At 41.0% G+C, this 26,870-nt stretch overlaps 1 protein-coding gene across 3 annotated transcripts in view; it reads right to left on the bottom strand.

The window, feature by feature from the left end:
* dock8 (dedicator of cytokinesis 8) overlaps positions 1 to 22,778 on the bottom strand; it is a 67,084-nt gene extending 44,306 nt beyond the window's left edge. Inside the window, exons 1-2 of one of the 3 annotated variants that reach the window (XM_053503373.1) lie at positions 22,761 to 22,778; positions 3,890 to 4,004 (exon numbers count right to left, since the gene is read on the bottom strand). Coding sequence is in view for 1 of the 3 variants with exons in the window: in XM_053503374.1 (XP_053359349.1) it covers positions 3,890 to 4,004; positions 21,172 to 21,218 (162 nt within the window). In the remaining 2 variants the exon portion in view is untranslated. Of the gene's footprint in view, positions 1 to 2,176; positions 2,290 to 3,889; positions 4,005 to 21,171; positions 21,566 to 22,760 lie in introns of those variants that run through there. The other 2 variants (XM_053503374.1, XM_053503375.1) reach the window with 2 other exon arrangements.
* Positions 22,779 to 26,870: the final 4,092 nt, after the last annotated feature.

The following is a 26,870-nucleotide window of genomic DNA, read 5'->3' as shown; positions in this document are numbered from 1 at the left end:
AAGCCAAGAACAGCAATGGATGATATGGTTAATGAATAACTGTATTAATAAACAATAAATGCATATTTAAAAAATAAATGCCTTTCTGTGTAAGCCCCTGATAATACAGCAGACATATCTCTGTCTTTTACACAGATGACTGGGGTTAGACTCTCTGGTAAGAAACCCCAGCTATGGGGTGCACATACTGTATGTCAGTGCACTCTCAATGCCCTTCCCAGGATAAATCGAGAGAGCTGTGTCCAAGAGTGCATAAAAAACTACAGCAAATTATGTAGTATGTAAAAGATGCAGATCAGATGATCCACTGTGAGATCCCAACAGAAGAAACTAAAGAAAGATTTTTATTTTTTGTAATTCATATAAGCATGATTATGTATAATGCTTCTGTATTGGTTTTCTAATAATGAGAACTTGTTCTGAGAAATGTTATTAAAAAAACCTTCAAAGGAAAGGTTATAGAAATGTTTATCGTAGTTCTTTGTTGCTTTTTTGTGGTTTTTAAATAACCTTTCCATAAAGTTAATATAATGTAAAATGTTTAACTGGGGAAAGATCCTGCTACTTCATATTATAGACTACTCAGCTTCATCCTATGATGAAACATTTCTCTCCTGATGGGTCTGTGCTCTCTTTCAGGCTGACACAGTGCACAAGAAATCACTGAATCATTTCCTAAGTATGGAAATTATGTAAATCGTAAGCTGCGGCCTCCTCGGGCACTAGGTCTTGAACAGCTGTCAGAGTTCTTTTAGCTGCAGTGTAAGAAAGTCCTCTCTACCACCGTTAGCAAAACAACAACTGATTGAATATCTATACCAACATAACTGTATATAGAGAATTTATGCTAGAAGCCTAAATTGCTTACTAAGACATTTTATTGTGTGCTTTTCTTTTTAAACTTTCACCAGTGTGTCTATTATTACAATTATCCATCTATAGATCTATTATTACAGATTCTCATCAGTCTGTCTGTATTAATACATTTTGAACAATGTTAAATTGAGCAATATGCGCTTTTCTAGAATTTCTGTAATGCGTTGCTACTGAAATCAATCAACGATCGTTCTATCTCTCTTACATTCTCCTTTTCTCCCTCCTCTATTTTTTGGCAAACCAGAAGAAGCTGCTGCACCTGATGATGACTTTACATATGCACACTATTATCCTCAGCGTTTACCTGTATTCTTTTTGCAATTAGGAACAATACTATAGTTATTTCACAATAATTGTAAAATAATACAGAAATATCCAGCATTTTAATGGGTATAATAGTTAAAAACGTTTATCAGCATGTGATAATTATTGTCATATATCTGAAATATTTGTATTAATATATTGTAAACTAGCACAAGTACACGTTTGGAAAAAAAGAGTTGGTAGAAATAGTTAAAAGGTTAAAGCCAAACATAAGCCGATCAGCTTTAACGTAATCAGTGATATTATTATTATTATTTCAGTTTGAAGCCCACGTACATGTCTGCCTGTCTTTCTGTACGGAGAACTCTCTGCGTAACGAGAGTAAATTACCGATGAGAAGTTGGAAAATATCGGATAAAGATTAAGTTGTGTCTTAAAATGACTCCAGCGCATTAAAATTCACTTATACCAGTGCAGAGCTGATATTCCAGCTGTGTATTTCTGCTGTTTCTGCAACACCATTTTGAGTTTATTTGTGGGACAGGTTTAATACCAAGTAAATACGTTACTGTAAGTACTGGCAAAGTTTCACTAAATTCTGTCCAGACAGTTTTGCGAAATGCTCTGACAAACTGTTTTGAGACTGGTCTCGGGTCCTCCAATGTATAAAGATATCATTTCTTCTGCCCAATTACAGACAAAACCTTTCTTTTATTTAGATCGATTATAGCACAATACATTGTTTTGCAATACTGTTCAGTTTTTCTGTTTTCTGTTCATTTTTTTTGTGCATTTTCTAGCTAATTTCCATGCATGATTGTCAGATCCAACATCAATATGAAGTGATGGGCCTATTAGACACAACAAGCCTGTCATAACAACTTCCTGTTCTGTAACGATTTACATTAAACACTTTTATGTACCCTGCGTAACGGATTAAAAAGAGTTTAGTTTCTACCTACGCAAAGTCATTACACTTTTACGGCTGATGGTACAACAGGTGCATCACCGGAATGTTAAAAATAGAAAGTCTCACCCGGTGTCTTCACAGCCAGCAATAGGGCGAACAACAAAATGGCGGTGCCGGAAATAAAAAAACGCTGGTTGCTTGTTTCTGTGCAACTCCTTTCTCTATAAGCTACAAGCGAGACACCATGTGGTTAGACGTCTGATAAGAGGATGTGAGGTCATCACCACTTCCTTCACCAGTTCTGGTGAAAAATGCAGAACCACCTAATCTAGACAGGGACAGATGTTTTCCAGCAGGTGTCGTTAAGATTTTAACATTTGGCTAACAACTTATGGCCATGCACGCACTTATGATCGCTGGTTTAATTGCCTCTTCTGGTGTATTTAATAATTACTATAAAGCACAAGAGTAGTGTAAGCATTTCAAAATAATAAATAAAGTTTATAAAAACCTGTCCCTGATGTCATAAAGATACTCATCAGTTCATATGTTTAACAAAGGGGTCTTATCATAAATTAATAATGTAAGGTTTTTTTTGTTGTTTTTTTAGCTGCTCTAATTAAATAAGTTGCAAACAACTTATTACAACATGGGATGCTCTTCCTGATGCATCGTTTCCATTCCATTCTGCCTTAGGACCAGAATTAAAGATGCGCTGCATGCAAAGGCTGCGTTTGCGGCATTAGATGGGTTTGTGCATTGGTTGGGTTGCTGGATTTGTGCATTGGCTAGCATGCTGGGCTTGGGCATTAGCTGGTTGCCGGGTTTGAGAATTGGCTAGGTTGCTGGATTTGGGCATTGGTTGGGTTGCTGGATTTAATGTTTTGGTTGGGTTGCTGGATTTTATGTTTTGGTTGGGTTGCTGGATTTAATGTTTTGGTTGGGTTGTTGGACTTTATGTTTTGGTTGGGTTGCTGGATTGTTGGCATTGGCTGGCATGCTAAGTGTAGGCAGTGAATTGCTGGGTTGATTTATGCATTGGCTGGAAAGCGAACCCTGACCTTTTGCATTACAGGCAAGAATACCCCCACTGAGGCACCAACACCTAACAAGGTTTAATGAAAAGACAATTGTAAGAATGCCAAAATTATTCAATTTAAACAACAATTAGATTACTTACAAAAAAGCTGTTGCATTTTCTGACTACATAAGTTTTATAAAACTCTTATTTCAATGACTCTTTATAAAATACTTATTTTTCCTGGTGTAATAATTATAGTAAATGCATCAGAACTGGTACCCAGTATTGTTAATCATTAATAACACCTTAGTTTTATCATGACGGCACTGTTACATGACCTCTCACTGACACTTCGCATGGCGGTGACGGACAGAGATTAAGTTATAAAACTGCTTCAAGCATTTGGAACCCAGCCATATGAATGATTTTGTGTGTGTGTGTGTGTGTGCGTGTGTGTGTGTATATTCATATGTGTTGCGTGTGTGTAAGCTGTACGGTATTTGGGGGATGGAACAATCTGGTAGACCTGACCCATTTTCGGCAAAGAAGGATCAGAAGCAGGTTAGAGATTAACCACACACACACACACACACACACACACACACTCTTACCCTGACATACACCCATACACACATTATTATCCACATCTACTTCCTTCCTTACACACACACACACACACACAAAAAATACATAATTACTTACTACTGTGTCACATGTTTTATAAAGACATAGTCCTCAGAGACACACAGCAATTCTGCGCCCTAAATCCAAACAAACATAACGCACAATGGTAGTGACATAAAAGGAAAATCACTCACGACGTTGAAACAGATGGACGCCGAGACGCTGGAGCTGTTGCGGTGATGCGGGCCGCTCTGGGCGGTGCCATAGCCGAGCCCGCCGAAGTTTTTGCGGATTTCAGCAGATGAATGCCTGGGACACGCAGCACGGAGGGAGGCAGACACAGGACAGGATTGCAGAGAAAAAAAGAGGTCACACAGTTTAGTTAAGCTGACATCCTTTCAACACACTTCTGGCAACCAGAAAAGAATGAGCTTCCATTTGGGTCAGCATCCCAATTATTATTATTATTATTATTCGTAGTATCATCATCATTAGTGGTGCTTGCAAAGCATCACTACTATTCTCTTGCAAACTTATTATTAGTGGTGCTTGCAAAGCATCACTACTATTCTCTTGCAAACTTATTATTAGTGGTGCTTGCAAAGCATCACTACTATTCTCTTGCAAACTTATTATTATTATTTTTATTTTTATTCTTCTTCTTCCGTACAAAAGTTCGGCGCGTAACTAGTCTCGCACCGTTTGTCGTAGACCCATGAGTGAGGTGTCAAATCGTGCGGCCTATACGGGAATGGGGTGCTATGACTTTTATAAGGGGTGGGCGGTTAATTGCCCCCGCAGGGGGCAATTAACCGCCCGAAAAATCCCATTGACTTAACATTGAGACCAACTTTGACGGATTATAGCGCAGAGAGTGAATTTTGTAGAGACATCAAATTTACCAGATTTGAAGAGGTTTGCAGCCTGTGTCAGAAGATACCCCGCACAGGGGGATAAGTTCGACCCCCGGGGCAAGAGAGGTCCCCAAAGTTGCCCCATAGAATTTGAATGGGGATTTTGGCGACTTTGCCCATTGACTTATAATGGGAATTTAAAAAAATTACTAGTCCCGCACCGTTCGTCGTAGACCCATGAATGAGGTGTCTAACCATGCGGCTTATTCGGGAGTAGGGTACTCTCACTGTTGAAAGGGGTGGGTGGTTAATTGCCCCCGCAGGGGGCAATTAACCACCTACAGACTTAACACTGAGAACAACTTTGACTGAGTCCCGCACCGTTCGTCGTAGACCCATGAATGAGGTGTCAAACCGTGCGGCTTATTCGGGAGTAGGGTGCTCTGACTGTTTGAAGGGGTGGGTGGTTAATTGCCCCCGCAGGGGGCAATTAACCACCTACAGACTTAACACTGAGAACAACTTTGACTGAGTCTTGCACCGTTCGTCGTAGACCCATGAATGAGGTGTCAAACCGTGCGGCTTATTCGGGAGTAGGGTGCTCTGACTGTTTGAAGGGGTGGGTGGTTAATTGCCCCCGCAGGGGGCAATTAACCACCCACAGACTTAACATTAAGACCAACTTTGACCGAGTACCATAAGTGAGGTGTCAAACTGTGCGGCCCATTTTCGGGAACAGGGTGCTGTGACTTTTCTGAGGGGTGGGTGGTTAATTGCCCCCGCAGGGGGCAATTAACCGCCCACAGACATAACACTGAGAACAACTTTGACTGAGTCTTGCACCGTTCGTCGTAGACCCATGAATGAGGTGTCAAACCATGCGGCTTATTCGGGAGTAGGCTGCTTTGACTGTTCAAAGGGGTGGGTGGTTAATTGCCCCCGCAGGGGGCAATTAACCACCCACAGACTTAACATTGAGACCAACTTTGACTGAGTCCCATGAGTGAGGTGTCAAACCGTGCGGCCCATCTTCGGGAACGGAGTGCTGTGACCTTTTTAAGGGGCGGGTGGTTAATTGCCCCCGCAGGGGGCAATTAACCACCCACAGACTTAACATTGATTTAACTGTGGAACCGACTGTCGTAGAGACACTCTTTTACATGTATCATCATGCTCATAAGCCACGCCCCCTAGCACCCTCATTAGCATGCTGTTAGCATGATGCTAACGCGATTAGCATTTTGCTAGCATGATGCTAACAAAATTAGCATCTTGCTAGCGTTATGCTAATTTCATCAGCACATCGCTAGCATGATGCTAACGCTATTAGCATGTCGCTAGCATTATGCTAACTTTTCGCTAATAACATGTATAGAATGTTACTAGCATCATGCTTGTGTAATTAGCATGATGTTTAGCTGATTAGCATGGTGCTAGCTTGATATTGATAGCAATATTAGCATATTGCTATCAAGATCCCATTGTCGTAGAGATATGGAGGGCCAGAGTTTCGCCACGGCAAGCACCACTCACATTTTCTTCAGGAAATGTACCTCTCTAGTTCTTTATCTTATTCTTCTTCTTCCGTATGAAAGTTCGGCGCGTAACTAGTCCCGCACCGTTTGTCGTAGACCCATGAATGAGGTGTCAAATCGTGCGGCCTATACGGGAATGGGGTGCTATGACTTTTCTAAGGGGTGGGTGGTTAATTGCCCCCGCAGGGGGCAATTAACCGCCCCGAAAAGTCCCATAGACTTAACATTGAGGCCAACTTTGACGGATTGTAGCGCAGAGAGTGAATTTTGTAGAGACGTCAAATTTACCACATTTGAAGAGGTTTGCAGCCTGTGTCAGAAGATACCCGGCACAGGGGGATAAGTTCGACCCCCGGGGCAAGAGGGGTCCCCAAAGTTGCCCCATAGAATTTGAATGGGGATTTTGCCAACTTTGCCCATTGACTTATAATGGGAATTTTAAAAAATTACTAGTGCCGCACCGTTCGTCGTAGACCCATGAATGAGGTGTCAACCCGTGCGGCTTATTCGGGAGTAGGGTGCTTTGATTGTTTGAAGGGGTGGGTGGTTAATTGCCCCCGCAGGGGGCAATTAACCACCCACAGACTTAACCCTGACAACAAATTTGACTGAGTCCCGCACCGTTCGTCGTAGACCCATGAATGAGGTGTCAAACCGTGCGGCTTATTCGGGAGAAGGGGTGCTCTGACTGTTTGAAGGGGTGGGTGGTTAATTGCCCCCGCAGGGGGCAATTAACCACCCACAGACTTAACATTGAGACCAACTTTGACCGAGTACCATGAGTGAGGTGTCAAACTGTGCGGCCCATTTTCGGGAACAGGGTGCTGTGACTTTTCTGAGGGGTGGGTGGTTAATTGCCCCCGCAGGGGGCAATTAACCGCCCACAGACTTAACACTGAGAACAACTTTGACTGAGTCTTGCACCGTTTGTCGTAGACCCATGAATGAGGTGTCAAACCGTGCGGCTTATTCGGGAGTAGGCTGCTTTGACTCTTCGATGGGGTGGGTGGTTAATTGCCCCCGCAGGGGGCAATTAACCACCCACAGACTTAACATTGAGACCAACTTTGACTGAGTCCCATGAGTGAGGTGTCAAACCGTGCGGCCCATCTTCGGGAACGGGGTGCTGTGACTTTTCTAAGGGGTGGTTGGTTAATTGCCCCCGCAGGGGGCAATTAACCACACACACACTTAACATTGATTTAACTGTGGAACCGACTGTCGTAGAGACACACTTTTGCATATATCATCATGCTCATAAGCCACGCCCCCTAGCACCCTCATTAGCATGCTGTTAGCATGATGCTAACGCGATTAGCATTTTGCTAGCATGATGCTAACAAAATTAGCATCTTGCTAGCGTTATGCTAATTTCATCAGCACATCGCTAGCATGATGCTAATGCTATTAGCATGTCGCTAGCATTATGCTAACTTTTCGCTAATAACATGTATAGAATGTTCCTAGCATCATGCTAGTGTAATTAGCACGATGTTTAGCTGATTAGCATGGTGCTAGCTTGATGCTAGCTATATTAGCATGTTGCTATCAAGATCCCATTGTCGTGGAGATATGGAGGGCCAGAGTTTCGCCACGGCAAGCACCACTCACATTTTCTTCAGGAAATGTACCTCTCTAGTTCTTTATCTTATTCTTCTTCTTCCGTATGAAAGTTCGGCGCGTAACTAGTCCCGCACCGTTTGTCGTAGACCCATGAATGAGGTGTCAAATCGTGCGGCCTATACGGGAATGGGGTGCTATGACTTTTCTAAGGGGTGGGTGGTTAATTGCCCCCGCAGGGGGCAATTAACCGCCCCGAAAAGTCCCATAGACTTAACATTGAGGCCAACTTTGACGGATTGTAGCGCAGAGAGTGAATTTTGTAGAGACGTCAGATTTACCACATTTGAAGAGGTTTGCAGCCTGTGTCAGAAGATACCCGGCATAGGGGGATAAGTTCGACCCCCGGGGCAAGAGAGGTCCCCAAAGTTGCCCCATAGAATTTGAATGGGGAATTTGGTGACTTTGCCCATTGACTTATAATGGGAATTTAAAAAAATTATTAGTGCCGCACCGTTCGTCGTAGACCCATGAATGAGGTGTCAACCCGTGCGGCTTATTCGGGAGTAGGGTGCTTTGACTGTTTGAAGGGGTGGGTGGTTAATTGCCCCCGCAGGGGGCAATTAACCACCCACAGACTTAACACTGACAACAACTTTGACTGAGTCCCGCACCGTTCGTCGTAGACCCACGAATGAGGTGTCAAACCGTGCGGCTTATTCGGGAGTAGGGTGCTGTGACTGTTTGAAGGGGTGGGTGGTTAATTGCCCCCGCAGGGGGCAATTAACCACCCACAGACTTAACATTGAGACCAAGTTTGACCGAGTACCATGAGTGAGGTGTCAAACTGTGCGGCCCATTTTCGGGAACAGGGTGCTGTGACTTTTCTGAGGGGTGGGTGGTTAATTGCCCCCGCAGGGGGCAATTAACCGCCCACAGACTTAACACTGAGAACAACTTTGAATGAGTCTTGCACCGTTCGTCGTGGACCCATGAATGAGGTGTCAAACCGTGCGGCTTATTCGGGAGTAGGGTGCTCTGACTGTTTGAAGGGGTGGGTGGTTAATTGCCCCCGCAGGGGGCAATTAACCACCCACAGACTTAACATTGAGACCAACTTTGACTGAGTCCCATAAGTGAGGTGTCAAACCGTGCGGCCCATCTTCGGGAACGGGGTGCTGTGACTTTTCTAAGGGGTGGGTGGTTAATTGCCCCCGCAGGGGGCAATTAACCACCTACAGACTTAACATTGATTCAACTGTGGATCTGACTGTCGTAGAGACACTCTTTTGCATGTATCATCATGCTCATAAGCCACGCCCCCTAGCACCCTCATTAGCATGCTGTTAGCATGATGCTAACGCGATTAGCATTTTGCTAGCATGATGCTAACAAAATTAGCATCTTGCTAGCGTTATGCTAATTTCATCAGCACATCGCTAGCATGAAGCTAACGCTATTAGCATGTCGCTAGCATTATGCTAACTTTTCGCTAATCACATGTATAGAATGTTCCTAGCATCATGCTAGTGTAATTAGCACGATGTTCAGCTGATTAGCATGGTGCTAGCTTGATGCTAGCTATATTAGCATGTTGCTATCAAGATCCCATTGTCGTAGAGATTTGGAGGGCCAGAGTTTCGCCACGGCAAGCACCACTCACATTTTCTTCAGGAAATGTACCTCTCTAGTTATTATTATTATTATCATTATTATTATAGCAGAGCAGCAGGGTGGCACAGGATCTCCTATCTGTGTGCATGTTCTCCCCTCAAGGCGTTCCTCCCACCTCCCAAAACCATACCAGTAGGTGGACTGATTATTCTAACTTGTCCCAGTTGTGAATGTGTGTGTACATGGAGTAGTTCCTTGTAATGAAGTAAAGACCTAAAATCTTAAAATCAAAAGTATGTCCTGATCTCCCACGTCTGTGAGTGTGCTCTAAAGCTCTAAAGCTGCTTTCACAGTAGACACAATTGATTCGTAGCATGTCCAGAAACTATGCACACACACACACACACACACACACACACACACTCCCACCACTAATATTACCCTTTATTATTATTATTGTTCTGTACTCGGGTACACTTTAAGAGATCAACGAAGTCAACCTTTGCACTATGTGAAATTTTGCTAAAACTCAGCAATGGTGTGCTTCCGGCGAGCTCGTGTGTGCAGAAGAGGGCAGATACACTGTCCTGTAGTCCTGCAGTGGCTGTGTTTGAAGCAGCATGAGGAGCAGTTCAAAAGCATACACACGTGGACTTTACGTTGCAGAAAGGAGCAAAGTGGACTGTTGAAATTGACTATTTCTGGTCGATAGCGATGTATAATAGATGAGAGCTGGCTGGTGCATGGGAACTGGCAGGTGACCAAATTGGGGAGAAAAATAAGAAGGGGAAAAGTTTTACATAATAAAAGCATACGACAAAACGCTTCACTTTGAGAAAAGGAAAGGGACGAAAGGGTCCGTCTACGTGCCACCCGTCATACCGGCGATGGACGCACCGCAGATCCGTTGTTTCTGCGGCAGTTACAGTACTTACAGGGGCGGGGTGCCAGCTTGACGCCTGGTTGTATCTGAGCACTTGGGGTGAAGGACCTTGCTCAAAGGTGTCTCGAACCAGGGACCTCCATTTTCATTATGGAGCCAACCAGGAATCTCCTTCTAAACAGGAACTAGTTTTCAAAGCTCAGAGCCTCTACAAACCATAAACAACCTGTTTCCCTGAGAAAAGCTATGAAATGACTGACTGTAGCCCATATGTTATTATGCACAGCTTGTTGGCTCCATAATGAAAATAAAGACTACAATAGTACCACTCTGGCAAGGTATTAACTGGCTGCTGGACATTCTTTGGCGCATTACTGAGGAGTTTGTGCATTTAGGGGTTTTAAACACTACATTGATTCTACAGTGCAGAGTTTAAACACAAAGCTGGGTATACCATATATAACCATACCCCTACAGTGTGGCCCAAAATACACATTATGTAAAGACACCAACAACACGACTGCACCACAAATGGGTCACTGCCCTGTAATGTCAGGCCTTTTATAAGAATAATGTATCACGCTAATATGTGCTTGGCAAAAAACAGCAGTTCTGCGGTCGTCCCTTTCTATTTTCGAATGGATTCATAACAAAAGATGGTTAATATTCGATTCGGCCTAGGTGTTGTCTCTGGCATCAGCAAACATTTACTCAAATCAAATGCATAGAAGTGCTGGGCACTGTAAGGAATTATTTGAGAGGGTTAATGACCAATGGCTGTAAGTGAGCACTGTAAGTGTGTGCACGTCTGTGCCGTGGGTAATATGCATAACACGTGTGTGTTTTTTAATCACATCCCAGACAGGCAGTGACCCAGATTCTAACCATCAGATTTGACATGTCTAATTTAATAAAAGGATGTAAACAACCATAAAATTTGTTACCATGATGTCAATGAAATTCAGTAAACGTTGAGTCTCGCGCGGAAAACAACACAACGCATTTGTGCTCTCCAGTGAATGAGATTTAGATTCAACACAAGCACAGAGGAGTGAATAGGGCCTTTTCCACACCTAATCCTAATTCATATGCCCTAAGCATCCGTGCAAATGTTCTTAACACTGCTGCTTGTTAAGCTCTTGGCTCTCCCGCAGAGAGGAGCACTGTGCACAGCGTCCAGGAAAAATGCCTCGCTCCTATAAAGGCTCCTCATTTCCATAAATCACGGGCGATTGTTTGCATCGGGTTGTGCTGAGAATCGTGGATGTCTCTAATCACGGCACAATCCCCTTTCTGTTCTCTTTAATATGCTGTGTGCGGCGCCCAAGCTCATGAGAGTCTAAACAGTGTCTAAACAGTCCACCATTCTGCACTGTCAAGGCAGCTTTATTTAGACAATTAGGGAAAAAAGGCTACATGTTAATGAAGTGCTGGGATCATCCTAGTTTAAAAAAATGGCAAAAAAAAATCTTAAACAGTAACACACTAGTTGGTCTTTTCATCATAAAAATAAATAATGCAAAATATAAAGTAAAAATAAAATGAATTAACCTGCACTTTACCTTTGAAAAGAATCGCGACTGGAGTAATACGAGAGGGGAGAGGAGGAGGAGGGAGCATACTGTGTAGGAGGACTTTTTTACACACACACACACACACACACACACACACACACAAACAGACACACACACGAATGGACACGATCTGACAGAGTCTCTGTCGGCAAACAGGAATCTTTAACAAGATTTAGCCTCTCTAATGACACTTGCTTTGCCTGCTTTTCCGGATTTTACAAAAATGTGACGTTGTCGTTATCGGATTCATTTCCCGCACTGCTACAGTCTTTTAAACTTTGTTTTGTTCCTGACGGCTGCTGTTGCAGTACAGTTACTAAAGAACAGTCTTTATACTTGGACAAAAAAAAAAAAAAAAGCTTCATATACAGACATTGACTATACGAGTGACAGGCGCCATGAGACTGAGCATGGGAGAGGATTACCCACAATCCCAACATGCAAGAGAGAGTGAAGAACCACCTTTGGCAGCGTGCTGTGGTATCCGGTACCAGAATATTGGCAGTAGATCCTTTGGATGTCGTGGGTTGTGGGATGAGGCCCTTGTGAATCAGACTTGTTTGTCCGGTGCTTCCCATGGATGCTCTGAGGAATCTGGAGGTCGGGATCGGCAGCCTTGGTCTCTTTGCTTCATGGGCCGTGTGCACAGCAGGCTGTGGTGCACTGGGTATTCTGGCAAATTTCAATCGCGGCCCGATTTGACTTTTTCCCTCGATTTGTGTTGTAGTGGCTTTTCTGTGCGATTGGAGTGAACAGGCTAACGTTCGCTTCTGGAATTTAATTTGCAATCAAAAATGATGTATGAATGTATCTATGTATCTATGTATCTATCTATCAATCAGAGGCATGAATGAGCCGTGTGTCCACATGACCCCGTCACCAATTTACTGGTATATACTTGATAATCAATGTTTAAAAGTGCAAATTTAAATTTTGTTTAAAATGTTTAAAAGTGCAAAGTTGTGCACAGCCATGCTGACTTGACATCACTCCATAAATGGGCAAGAGTTGGGATTAATACCACAAGTTGACTAACAGTACTGCTAATAATAATAATAATAATAATAATAATAATAATAGCAAATATTGCAAATGATGATTTTAATATGCTTTAAGTTTTCTCTATTTAAAAAAGAATGATTGTTTGCACTGCTTGTTAATATTTTTCTATTAAAGGGCAAAGTCTTACAGGAGAGAACCAAAGCAAATAGTAGTATGTCGTCGTCCTTCTCTCCTGCCTGGCTGTCAGTCTAAAGAGGACATTTTACTTCAATCAGCACCGCAAGCTAGTACAGTGTAAAGGTCAATATAGTATTTAAATGATTATTCATGCAGCCGCCACACACCCTATAATCACACACACACACACACAACATTATATACTGTAGTATACACAGAACTAAACCATAAGCACATCATAAATCTACTCAACAATTCGACTTTATATTTCACTATTCATGCAATGCATTAAATATAACAAATATAAACAATATAGCTTCTAAAATCTAAAAAACGCAAGCCATTAAATCAACTCAGTCATTCGAAAGAAATCCTTTTAAAGAAGTAATAAAGATGAGCAACTGAATGCAACTTCCTCTAACAGGAATGCAGAACTAATCCCCTTCCTGGGACTAATCCTCTTCCTAATATACACCCAAACACAGCTTCTAGACAGAGACAGTCAGGTTGTGGCCTGAATATTTACACAGTTTGTGGATTCATGAGGAAAACTGAACAAATCTTGACAGATAGTAGTCGAAATAAACTGAAAACACAAATAATACACAATCCTGTAATTTGTTTTTCAATGTCAATTACTTTTTTGAATTCAATTTTAGCCATCAACACGATTAAAAGTGAAGCATGCCATGGCGTATTTGTATCAGTGAGTCTGAACCAACATATGAAAACTTACAGATGGCTAAAATTGGGCTAAAAGTGTTACTGTTACAAATCAGTCGAGTACGCTGATTATCATTAATCAAATCATCATAAATACTTATTTATATGAATTATTTACATTAATTATTATAACCAGACACACGTCCGGTTGCGTGTACATCCAGGAGCTCGCACATCCGGCAGCCGTGACAAGCCAAGCGAAGCAAGTTTACATATTTTTTGTGGGTTTTTTGGGGCATTTTGTGCAAGATTTAGTGAAAACATTACACCATGGGTAATTCCTAAGAATGTTAGCAAGCTCGGTAGCAAGAATAAAACTTTTTTCGCTTTTAGGTGGAGCCTAGGGGAATCACAAATCAAGAGTAAGTGAAGTTTAATGTCTATTTATTGCATGTTTTACTTCATTTACTGTACATGTATTTTGTAAATGTTTTGATTTGTTGTTGGCTGGATTATCTGCATTTACATAAATTCCTGGTGAAAATGCCTTTTGCAATAGAAATTTCGCCTCAAGGACTTTCGGTATGGATTAGAGTCGTACAGTATGCCGAGGGTCCACTGTAAGCTGATGTCAGATCACGACTGAGCTGTCGAGGTTACCACTAGGGGTCAAACATTTTTATGATTATAAATTCTTAATGGCAATACACATCTCTAGTTAGGGTAAAGTATTTTTGGTTTATTTAATTTCTTCAGAAATAAAGAGTTTATGGAGCACAGTAATACTAGCTCTCATTTTAACAAGGAAATTATTGAGCAATAAAAACCAACACATGGGTCTTATTAATTAAGCAACCAGGAACCGAACCAATAGCAAACCCATTAGCTTTGTAATGCACAAGTCAATAAACACCACAGGATTTTTTCCTGCAACTTCTTTCTGGGCACAATGGCCAGTTAGAGCCTTTTTGTTTAGAAAAGTAACCTCAGTTTGTAACCTTAGTTTACAACTTTTTTTTATATATATATATAATTCACAGTCATCACTGGAGTACGAAGAATGCTGAATATTAATCATAGTTGTTTTTATACTATAATTATCTTCAATGATGGCATGTACATGAAGCAAGCTAGCTGCCTAATATAGAGGTGTAACATCATTAAATCATAAGATGAAAGTTTATTAATGAAATTCTGTGATAATTCATAGAAGTTATACATTTATTTTTTTCAAATGATATAAAGTAACCTAAAAGCACTTAGCAGGACTTCCTCCCGTGTGCTACAGTCATATTCAAGTGTTCATGCCCTACTCCCTAACCAGTGACCAGTTCCTCATCTGTAGGTTTTAAGTCACAACCACTCAGCAGGCATGTCGATGTCATTTTACAGATTGTTTCAAAGATCACTGAAATTTTTTCACCTCTGTATTACGTCTGAATTTGAATATGAGCTCGCAGAAGATTTATGATTATGTGTGAATAGGGAAACATTTTGAAAAAAAAAAAATTTTTCATGGCTGTGATTACCAAACCTACATTCAACCCTTTTTCTATAAGTCAGCTGTCCCTCTAGCAACTTAAATTAACCCTATGATGTTTAAATCCATCATTTTGGTATTTGATGTCAAGCTAAATGGGAAACACACCTATGCCATAAAATGATCAGATCGTCTCCCATTCGCTTCCGTCTGCACATCGAAACATGTCATTCACATGCTCCAAGCCTGCACTGGATAATAAACGTGGCCTTAAAAGTGTGTTTGAAAAAAGCACTTAAACTCCTGATTCCATTTCCAACAAGCTATCTTCGTGAGACGAGGTTGTCTGCAGTGACAGCAGCGAAAGCGAAAATACTGTGTTATGGTATATATGGTTGTATATAGTATTCACTTTATTATGCTTTGTTACAAGCACATGGAAAACCGTCTCGCATAAAACCGGCCCATGGTGCAAAAAAGGCTGGGGACCACTCATGCACACTATAGGTGTAGAACCCGCCAACAGTTTGTGTTACCTGACCATTACACCCGTTCGTGGACCTTCTCCTGTAAACTCGTCACAAACTCAGAAGAATGTCCTTGTACAGTATGCTCTAGCATTAAGATTTCCCATTTCTGGAACTAAGAAGTTTGAACAAGTTCTAGCATGACAAAGCTGCTGTACACAATGCTAGGTTTATAAAAAGATGGTTTCTCAAAGATGGTGTTGAAGAACTCAAGTAATGTGCAGGGACCTTTACCCACTGAACACCTTCAGGATCAGGATCAGTGCCTGACTTCACTAATGCTCTTGGGGCTGAATTGTTAAACTCCCACAGCTGCATTCCAAAATCCTGTGGAAAAACTTTTGCAGAACTTTTTGGTCAGATGTCCACAAATCTTTGGCCATATAATCTATATGTACTTACATACTTGTTTTAGATACTTGCTTATGTACTGCTTACATACTTACAACTATTTATTTATTTGCTTATCTACGAACTAACTTATGTACTTACATACCCATGTACCTTCCTACTTAATATAGTTAGTTACTTGTGTATTTATTTATGTTTGTACTTACTACTTAATTACAACCATATCTTGTTCTTTACAACAACATTTTTATAAAAAAGTAAAAGCTTTTTTGTAGATATAAAATTTTATATATCATTTGGACATAATATTCCTCTAATACAGTATGTTTTGCATAATGAATAAAATATTTTTAAAGAACTAAATCGAATGCAAAAGTGGTAAAGGTAACAGTTAAAGTGCACATAAATACTAAATAAATAAGTACATATATAAGCAAGATGCACAAAAATATTTGTCCCATTGAGACATTTATTCATGGGTAATTTTTTATTTTTAGCACTGGAAAGTACATATAGTATATATAAAAGGGTATAGAAAGTATACATAATTTATATTATATATTTATAGTTCAGTGTATAGTGCAAAAAGCGATCTTATAACTTTGTAAATATACTGTATCGTTATAAAAATGTAGCATTAAGTAAAATCAATAGAGTTTAAAGTTAAGATTGTTAATTGAATAATACATACATTTTATTGAAATGTATGTAAAAGGCCTAGTATTAACCTTAAAATACAACCTACAGAACACATCAACATATCAAAGGCAAAAAAGATCGCTGCACTCTTTAGCTACACTAAAGATTCATGCTCTGTTAACCTAAGGGTTTGTCGGACAGTAATCTTGCTCTTTGTTGACATGAAATTGTCTCCAAGCATGTTTTTATCTTAGGATTATAAAACTGAACTGTGTTTTTGGTGCTGCCGCGAGTAGCCTCTTGCATTGCAGTGCAGCACACCAACACCCAAACATGACGTATGTAACGTAAATGTCTGATTTGGGTTCATTAACTGGTGACAGGAAAGGGGTCATTTCTCCTATCACTGGGCTGCAGAGCGAGAGAAGCAGCCACACTACATTATGCATCACTTGTCTTTCAAAATGACTACTTAGAACCATGCACCAAAAATAGAAAAAGGAATATCTTAGCAAATGTACAGATAGAGTAGTCTGAATAACTTGTTGAAAGAACATCATCTTTAGCTTGAATTTAGTAAAAAGTATAGATCAATCTTTTTTTCTTTTTTTTTTTAACTATAATTGACAGTTCGCAAAAACTTTTTTATAACTTTAACAATAATTCTGTTATACGTCTGTTATAAAGTATGCACTATTAAATAACTAACATTCACTCCAAAACTGCACACATTGACAGGACTTACTGATCAGAGCTTTTTCTACAAATAAAATCCAACTGAAAATGAAAACTCAACAGACAGGCCAAAGGCTATTACTTGCTTCCTCCGAAACATGAACTGCTTGAGCTGCTGCACATGCGCTGTTAGGACACGGGAGTAAAGCGCAGGCCGCTATCATTGACATGGGAGTGCACCCTTCTCCCTGACAGCTCCTGGCTACAGATGGCTGTAGCTGATTTGGAACTCATGATCTCCGGATGACAGAGTGAGCGCTTTTCTGTTGTTGCGTCACTAGTCAAAAATAAGAAATATTTTATGCCTTGTGTACAGGAAATAAAGAAGCTATCTACGGTGCAGGATTTGATAAAAAAAAAAAAAAAAAAATTTATTTATCCAATTTCTTTTGGCATATATACGCAATTATTAAATGGAGCATTTTATATTCACACAATATTTTTTAGACTAACAACAAATACATGTAACTGGATGAATTCTCATTAAGAGGATGATTTTTATTTATCAGTTGAAAATCATCTTTAAAAGTAAAATACTTTACAATTACTGTTGACAAACTCTACATAATTTTTTTTGCGATTAAATTATTGCACATGTCTACGCACTCTCAGTCCCTCATCATCTATAACGCCTTTATCCCGTATAGACTGGGTCATGGAGAGGTCTGGAGCCTATCCCAGGAGACTTACTGTAGGACATGAGGTGGGGGTACACCCTGGACGGGTTGGCAATCCATCGCAGGGCATACACACATACTGTACACACACACACACACACACTACAGGCAATTTGCGGAACAGCGTTTAGCCTAATCTGCCTGTCTACGAAGAAGCCAGAGTACGCGGAGGAAACCCACCAAACACGGGGAGAACATTCAAACTCTGTGCACACACGAACCTGGCCGGGAATCGAACCCAGGCTCTGGAGGTTCTCAGTGCTAACCACTAAGCCACCATGTTGCCTGCACAAGTCCATATTTTGAATTTTATGCAAATAATTATACAGCACTAAACCCATCCATTCATCTGTCACATTGGACCTGCAGCCAACAAAAGGAAACTCAAAGGACAGGACAAAGAACACCCTGGATGGTGTGGCAAACCATCACAGAGCAAAGCTAAAAACGCTGACCCAAAAATATTTTACTGAACAACCACTGCATTAATAGATGAATGATTAAGTGCACAGGGGAAAGGTATGATTACTAACAGGAGTGGGTTTTAGAACATGCTACAGATGTTTAAATAATATGACAGAAACCCTGCAAGAGTAATGCCAAAAAAAATCTTTGTGTAAACAGAATCACTATTTGTTTTCTAACTGGCACAGCTTCTGAAACTTTCGACACAATGACTAGATCCTCTCTTAAACAGAGGGCTGGAGCTGGAGAGAACAGGCGTGTTTGGTTGCTCTAACTGACTCTGGACTCCAGATCAGCATGTAACACACAACGCTATTGAGAAAGAGAGAATCACAACTTCCTTTAGTTTGGATTTCCGTGAAACGTCAGCACAACGTGACTGGAAGGAGGGAACTACTGGCATCATGTGGCAATGTATTTCCCTTTCAAACAGGCTTCCTGTTGTTGGGAGGAATCCCAGTATGCAAAACTGCTCTTTCTATTACAGCTTTACTTTGCATTACATCAAATGATGGCGCTTATTCGTCATTTTTTCAAATTAAATATGCAGACTTCTTTACATAAACATGCACTGAATGGAACAGAATTAGTTTGATGGGGGAAAAACTGGTAGCATCTTATGTGGTTAAGCCACAACCACAGCAACACCATGTAGATCGTTAACTCCCAAGCATGAAAGGAGTGTACGTTGGTGACATCATCCATGCAAATAATAAGCAGACCCACAGCTAAGGACGGAGAGAAAAGAAACTAAACTCTCCAGCGAGCATGTTTTAATCCTGACTTGCTTACATTTTTAGCAAGCAGGTGCAGTTACAGCAAGATTCTCTCTCTAGTGAGATGATGCGACTAGACCGCACTGTGTTAAGTAGACCTACATTAGGGGTGTATTTTTAGGACTGGTCTATCCACTGGTAACACACACACCTGGGTTTTTTAAGCCCTCCTCAGGACGCATACACATTTAGCTTCATCCTCATTCAAGTGATGAAACAACAGAATGATTCAAAAACAAGTGACCAGTGTGTGGTGTAAATCAGACTGGATGTCTACAGTAGCTCTCCACAGTTCTACCCTCTTCCTTGTTCATTAGTGAGCAAGCTTCATTTCCTTTTGAGTCACACTAAAGAGGAAGTGAAACGTGAGTATGAAATTAGTAAAAAACAACCCATCATCAGCATTACTAGCCCACCGCTTTGCTTTTTTTTTCTTTCTCTATTCTTTATTCTAGTCTCACAAAGAAGCAGGACTATAAAAAGACCGCTTAACCGCTTTTATATACAGACTATTACAGATATATAAAATTCAACATCAAATGTAATCATGAACTGCGCACGATGATAGACATATTTAAAGTCTTTGAGAGCTTGCAAAGCTCCTAAAGTGGTATAATGACAAAGTAATGTTGTGTGTACTGTCTACTGAAGCAGAAGAGTTTTAATGGAGTGTCATCGGCAGAATCATTAAAGAGTAATAAAGCCCATAAATATCGATGCTGAATCAAATGCTGCTTAAATCGTTCCCACACCCGATATGAAAAATATAGCGGAGAAAGATGTCATAGCTCAATCCCTAACTATAAACCCCACAGGGAGCTTTCACAATTTGTGCTTGATAAATATATATCAAAAGTATACACCCCCCCCTCTTCCTCCTTCTCCTCCTCCTCCTACTCCAAGCACAATGGGCTCCTGCACTTCCTCACCACCTGCTATGTGAAAAAGAAGGAACAATTATAACTTCCACCTTTACCGGAACTTTAACTGTTGACTTTTATTTAACCGACGAGGACGGGAAACAAATCCACACAGGAAAGGATTAACACATCAGGAAAGGATCAACACATCAGGAAGACATCAGTACAGTGGAAATGATAGACTGGGCAAGATCTCATTGTTTGCAATGAATCATGTGTGTGTGGGAATAAGAGAGGATATAGTTCTTTTCATCTCTCTTTTTTTTTTGCTCATTCACAAAACAACACACTCACTCACAAGAGTGTCTATACCGCTTTATCCTGTACACACGGTGTGTGTGTGTGGGGGGGGGGGGGGGGGGGTTATTGAGTGGAGATGGGGCCTGGAATCTAACGCAGGAGACCCTGGACAGGGTGCAAATCCATGGCAGGGGCACACACACTATTTGGGTATGCAGTCAGCCTACTTTGAACCGTGGGACGAAACCAGAGAACCCGGAGGAAACCCAGGGAGAAGAAGCAATCTCCAAGGACACACCGGCCAGAAGGTGGGAACCGAACCCGGACGGTGCAAGGCGTTAAACTACACACAACTTTTCTTAAACTGAGAGAACTATGCAAGATTTAAAGAAGAGCGTTTGGAGAAAAGAGCGCATGCGCACAACTCGTGACGGAGAGTTCTGGAATTCGGTTTTGAACGCGTTTGCCTGTCGCCCGTTTCCCTCATTAATCTTCCCGTTCAGGACGTGTAGCTGCCTGCTGTGGAATCTACACCTGAACTCCCGGAGAATAAACTCCACTAGTGAAAAGCTGGAGAGCTTGTCAACTTGTCCACGAGTCAAAGTCCAGCGCGGGCTCGCGCGCTGCGTCGGTCGCGTGCGCGTCTGTTTTAACTGCTGGACTTGTTCTGTAATAATAGTTTGTCGCCAAGTCTTAAAGAGTGTAAAAACAAACAAACAAACAAAAATAAATAAATACATTTATGTCCACGAACGTGTCTCGGTGGTCAGTGGTGTGAGAGCAGAGACAGAGAGAAGAGCCTACCTGTTGATTTTGAGCGCGAACGCCCGGCGCTCCGGCAGCGAGGCCATCGTGGAGCGGGGCTCAGGAGGCTTTAACCCGCAGTCAGGGAGCGGGGCCTTACAGCTGTCATCGTCAGCAGCATCTTCTCGCTATCAGTGCATTCTCTGGGCGGCAACTTCCGCATTTGGACAAACCCAAACACTCAGAACGGGCATGCGGGGAGAGAGAGAGAGCGAGAGAGGGTTTCCTTACTTAATCTGCATTCTGCTCTGTGCGAGTTTCTCTCTCTCTTTATGCCCCTTTCCTTCTTTCCTCCGTTATCATTATAATTAATAACTCCTGGTAACGACTAGAAATATGATCCGCTGTTTTCCGCTCTGTTAGTCACGCTGGCTGGGAAGGAGGAATCCTGTCCTGGCTGTAATGAGTGTAATTAGCGAGCGCTCCAAGAGGAATGTGCACGATTAATGCAGACTGCGCCCTCTGGCGACCACCTGCACTTACCGCAGGTCAAACGTAATAAAGGAAGCAAGAAAGAAACCCTAAACATTTATTTGAGTTAAAAAATTTTTTTACCCCAGATCATCACAATCAATGTAAAATTATTTAACTGGTTGAATGGTTACACTATTATAACAATCAGTTGGTCAAGGGTTCGATTCCTGAATCGGGTCTGTGTGCATGGAGTTTGCATGTTCTTCCCATGCTTGGTGGGTTTCCTCCCACAGTCCAAAGCAAATTTGGCTAATTACCATTGGCACCCTTTCCAGGGTGTACCCCGTCTCTCGCCCTAAGTCTCCTGGGATAGGCTCCAGGCCCCCTGCAACCCTGTATACAGGATAAAGTGCGTGAGAGAAAGAAACCATTTCAGGAAGCTAAATGTGTATTTGGATTATACAAAGGGGGCCCAGAATAATGTATACATACTTAAACAGTTGATATCTATGCCCTTTTTTGAAACTTGAATTGAATTATGGCAGAAATTTGAAGTATTATGTTTCCTCTAAAGATGTCAGTAGTCGCACCATTGTTGATTCTATCATTTGACCGTTAGAAGAGAGGCATCTATTCTTCATGTTAAAGTGTGTATACATGTTTTTAAGCCGTTTTTTATTTTACCTCAGATAGTCACAATAAATTAAAAAAAAATAAAAATTTTATGCAAACTTTTTTCATAAACATTTTCAAAAGGCATTCTTTGTCTCATGTGACTAAGGATTGCTATAACATTTGAGAAACAAACATGGTTAATATATAGTTTGAAAAAAGAGCCCCAAACAAACAGTAACAGAATCTACCAAGACGAGATGAAGTGGCACCCAACACTTTTTAATCAAAAGAGTTAGACACATGGGTCTAAAGTTGGAAACATTGCAACAACTGAAAGGATGTAAAATCTTACCAAAAGGTTGCCAAAATATTACTTGCTCAGTAAGTTTACACGGTTACTGGTACTGCAATTGAGCACTGTAAACACTAAGTTAATGTTGTTAACCAATTTTTTACCAATATTTGAATGTACTTCCTATTTGTGAAAATTAATTTTTGCATTACTTCTGGTTTAGTGCAAACAAGACATGTAGAAGAGACATTTAGAAATAAAGATGTACCTTTTATATGTCCTGAATCTACGGAGGCCCTCTGGTAACAATGGGGGACAAAAATATTCTGTGGCCATGACTTACTTATGACAGCTTACTGTGAACAAAGTAGTATAAAGCATGGCCATGAGATACTTTGTTACGGCCATGACATGGTAACATTACGCAATGCTCAATCATGTGACAGGATGAGTGTTGCTTTGGAGTTATGCTGTGCATAAGTGGGTAAAAAGGCAATCGAATATCTATACTAACAGTTCAAAATCAAATTTGTCAGTAGTTTACAAGAGAATATTACACAGAATATTTTTCCTCCTATTGTCACCAGAGGGCCTCCGTAATTAACATACTGTACCTTTACAGTTTCCTTTACTGTTTTTGTTTCATGCAAATGCAAATAGATTTTTTAATGTGTATTAGATAGTCAAGAAAATCATGTACTTATTACTTGAAAAAGCTATGAAAAAGCCCCCTTAGCATGTGGGGTTAAATCAACATTGCTGTAGTACAGTAATAATATCACCGTATTAACAAGAAACAATTAGGCATTTCTTTATTTTTTAACGAGTTATACCGTATAGAAAAGTATTTGCTATTTGGATTACTAATGACTTGTGGATTTTTGCTAAGAGACTATGAACTTGAAGGTGTCTGTTTTCCCCTCTTTGTAGCTTGAACACACAGAGGTGGAAAATGACTTAGTTCCCAGTTTCCACTTCCTCTTCTGAATTCTGTCGAATGTAGCACAACTCCTCAAATATATTTTTTCCCAGCCACATATACTGTACCAAGTGCACAGTCCTGGTATTTGCACTGGCTAGTGGCGTTCAAATCAATGCTGCTTCATAAATCTCCTTTGTGTGACGTCAGACCTGATCTAACCATTTGCAATTTTGTCTGGCAATCTGGACGTGGATTTTTAATGCCTGGGACTGCCCCAACAGATGATGAAGGAAAAAAAAAAAACCAGCAAAAAGGGAGTTTTATCAGTTTCCCACTGACAAAAAGAAAACAGATTTGTGGTTATCAGCCATCCAGCAGGGAGACAAGGCTAATCCTGGCCAAAGATGAGCCCACTCCTGCACTCGCATCCTGGAGATCCTAACCCTATCTTCCTCTGGAATTAATTCAGTCGAAGTCTGTGCCATTTATACATTCGACCTCGAGAGACACAGACAATTACTTTGGCTTTTATTCAACAATAAATTATGGTCATTTTACCAGTGCAAACCTAAACAGTCAGTGCCAAACTTCCCCCAACACATCACTTGCCTACAAATCATTCAAAAAAGGCTGCAAGGCATGGTTTAATCTGTTATAAAAAAGCTAAAACAGAAAGCTCTAATTCAGATGGAGGTCGCAGAAAGGGCAGACCAAATGGTGGCTTTGCAGGGCACTCTAGATTTTGCAGACCAAGACATGATGAAACGTGACACTAGTGTCCCCCCTTACACTACGCATGTTATAGGAGAAACCCTGGTACTCTTCAGATTCCCAATGGTGAGCTTTACATTATAGGCAGTTGAGGGAGATATTAAAACATTGCGGTTGGTTTTATCTTGTCATGGAGGTTTGTAAGATTTCTTGTGAAACTGGCAGATGATAAAATTCAAACAAACATCAATCCCGGGGTGGAGAAAACCAGTCGCAATGCTTTAATATCTCCCTCAACTGCCTATAATGTGGAGCTTACCATTGGGAATCTAGAGAGTGCAAGGCATTCTTCTATAACATGCGTAGTGTGATAAAGGATATGAAGTAAGTTTCTGTAGCCGTTACCACAGATGTGATTAAGTTCTTTGAAAATCTGCTCAGAGACTATCACTTCTTCATTGTCTAATACCCTGGACCCATTACAGTTTGTCTGTAGGAGGTGTGTGATGGCATCATCTGGTAGAGCGATTGTGACTGGGCAAATTGTAATGGGTCCAGGGTTTGGATTGGACAGTGCCTTGATACTCATATCTTGTAAGTCCTATCACATTAACACCCTTATGATGAGGACCCATCTTTCATAGCCATCTAAGGAATTAAGAAACATTTACCTTCAACCTGAGCTTCGCAGCCTGGTTTTGGAACAGTACCAAGAAGATCAAGTGGGCTTTCCAGAAGTTGGTGGAATCAGCTGAATGCACCATACACACTGAAATCCCTTACCTGTGGTTAATGCACCAAGGCTTGGAAGGTAGCTAAGGATGTCACCCATCCAAAAATGGACCCTTCTGCTCCCTAAAGGCCAGCACAGAGAAAATGAGGAGGAGCTTCTTTCTATAGGAAATTTGGCCCTCAACCAGAACAACAACTAGCTGTGGAGGCCAATGGTAATTAGCATTGTATTTATTCCCATTTTACGACATGATGGTCAGCTATTCTGCAACAGTTATTGCTATAGTCAAGTGCATTTGCAAAACCGATCAAGCAACACAATGCCGTGAAAGCAAGGCCAAAACTTACCTCTGTGGCAGAGGAGAAGTTCATTTGGAGTTACCAGCCTTGACAATAACCAATTAACAGCACCACAGATTAGATGCTTTAAAGAGCATAAGTACAGTAGCAGACACATCTCAACATCAGCTGTTTAAAGGAGGTTATAAAACAATCCAAAATATGCAATAATCTCTTCAGTATCTTAATCAGAAAACACCATGTTGTGCCCAAACGTTTGACTGGTAGTGTATCTGCCATGGCTAATATTTATACCTATATATTGTATGTTTTATGATGCAATTTTATCTCACTACAACTCACTCACTCATCGTCTATACCGCTTTTTTCTGTATGCATGGTTGTTGGGGCCTGGAGCCTATTCCAGGAGACCTAGGGTACGAGGTGGGGTACGCCTTAGTCGCTGTGACAATTCATTGCAGCACTTATATACAGGGGCAATTTGGAAACACCAATTAGCCTAACCTGCATGTCTTTGGTCTGTGGGAGGAAACCAGAGTATCCGGAGGAAACCCACCAATTACGAGGAGAACACGCAAACTCCATGCACACAGCGCCGGAAATCAAACCTGGATGGTTATTGAACCCAGACCCTTTAGGTTCAGGGAAACAATGTTAACTACTAAGCCACCGTGCTGCCTTCACCACAACTACCTACACTACATGGACAAAAGTATTAAAAGTAAACCTTTAATGACATTGCATTTAAATACACTTATATTTTAATATGGAGTTGTTTCACCTTTTGCAGCTATAAGAGTTTCCACTCTCCTTGGAAAGGTGTCCACAAGATTTTGAAATGTTTCTGGGGAAATTCCTTTCCATTTATTCTGTACAGCCTTTTGGAGGTCAGTTACTGATATTGATATAAGAAGTTCTGGTTCCAGTTGATCCCAAAGATGCCCGATGGGGTTGAGGTCAGGGCTCTGTGCGGGCCAGTCAAGTTATTCAACACTGAACTCATCAAACCATCTCTTTATAGTCCTTGATTTGTGCACTGGCGGACAGTTATGTTGGAATAGAAAAGGGCCTTCTCCAAACTGTTGCCACAAAGTTGGAAGCATAGCATTGTCCAAAGTTATGCGAGTGCAATGGAACAATTTTAGGTAAGATTGCTTTTATGCAACAGTTCTACAAATGCCATTTATTATTATCAACAGATTATAATTTCTTTGCTTATTTGAATAGTTATTTGGCTCCACCAACATAAAAAGTTCAGTAACTGGACCCTGTTTGCTAAGCAACACAACTGCACAGTAGCTTGAGTTGTTGGGTTAAACTGGGAACCGACAGTTAGTGGTAAATCAGAGTGAAACATACGTAAAACTTTTCAGTGCTCTTGTACTCATATCAGCACTCATTTGCATCATGTGCAATTAAACTACGTGGTTAGAACTAAGTGTTTTATACAGTAAATATACATGAAGTCCTTCCACACGTTTGATTGTATGAATGGTATCAATGAGGTGATGTCCAATGCCTGATTTCCTCCACACTTGGCATGGGCCATTGTGCCATCAGACCAGAGGATTTTGTTCATCATGGTCTGAGAATCGGAATTTTTCGCAATCTCCCAGAAGGCTGTCATGTGCTTTTTAGTGAGGAATGGCTTCAGGCTGGATCTACCATAGAGAACTGATTGCTGGAGTGCTGCACTGATGGCTGTCCTGTAAG

The sequence above is a fragment of the Clarias gariepinus genome, chromosome 9, assembly GCF_024256425.1.
Source record: "Clarias gariepinus isolate MV-2021 ecotype Netherlands chromosome 9, CGAR_prim_01v2, whole genome shotgun sequence".
NCBI lineage: Eukaryota > Metazoa > Chordata > Actinopteri > Siluriformes > Clariidae > Clarias > Clarias gariepinus.
Note: the sequence above shows the minus strand (reverse complement) of the source record. Positions and strands in the feature narration are given on the sequence as shown.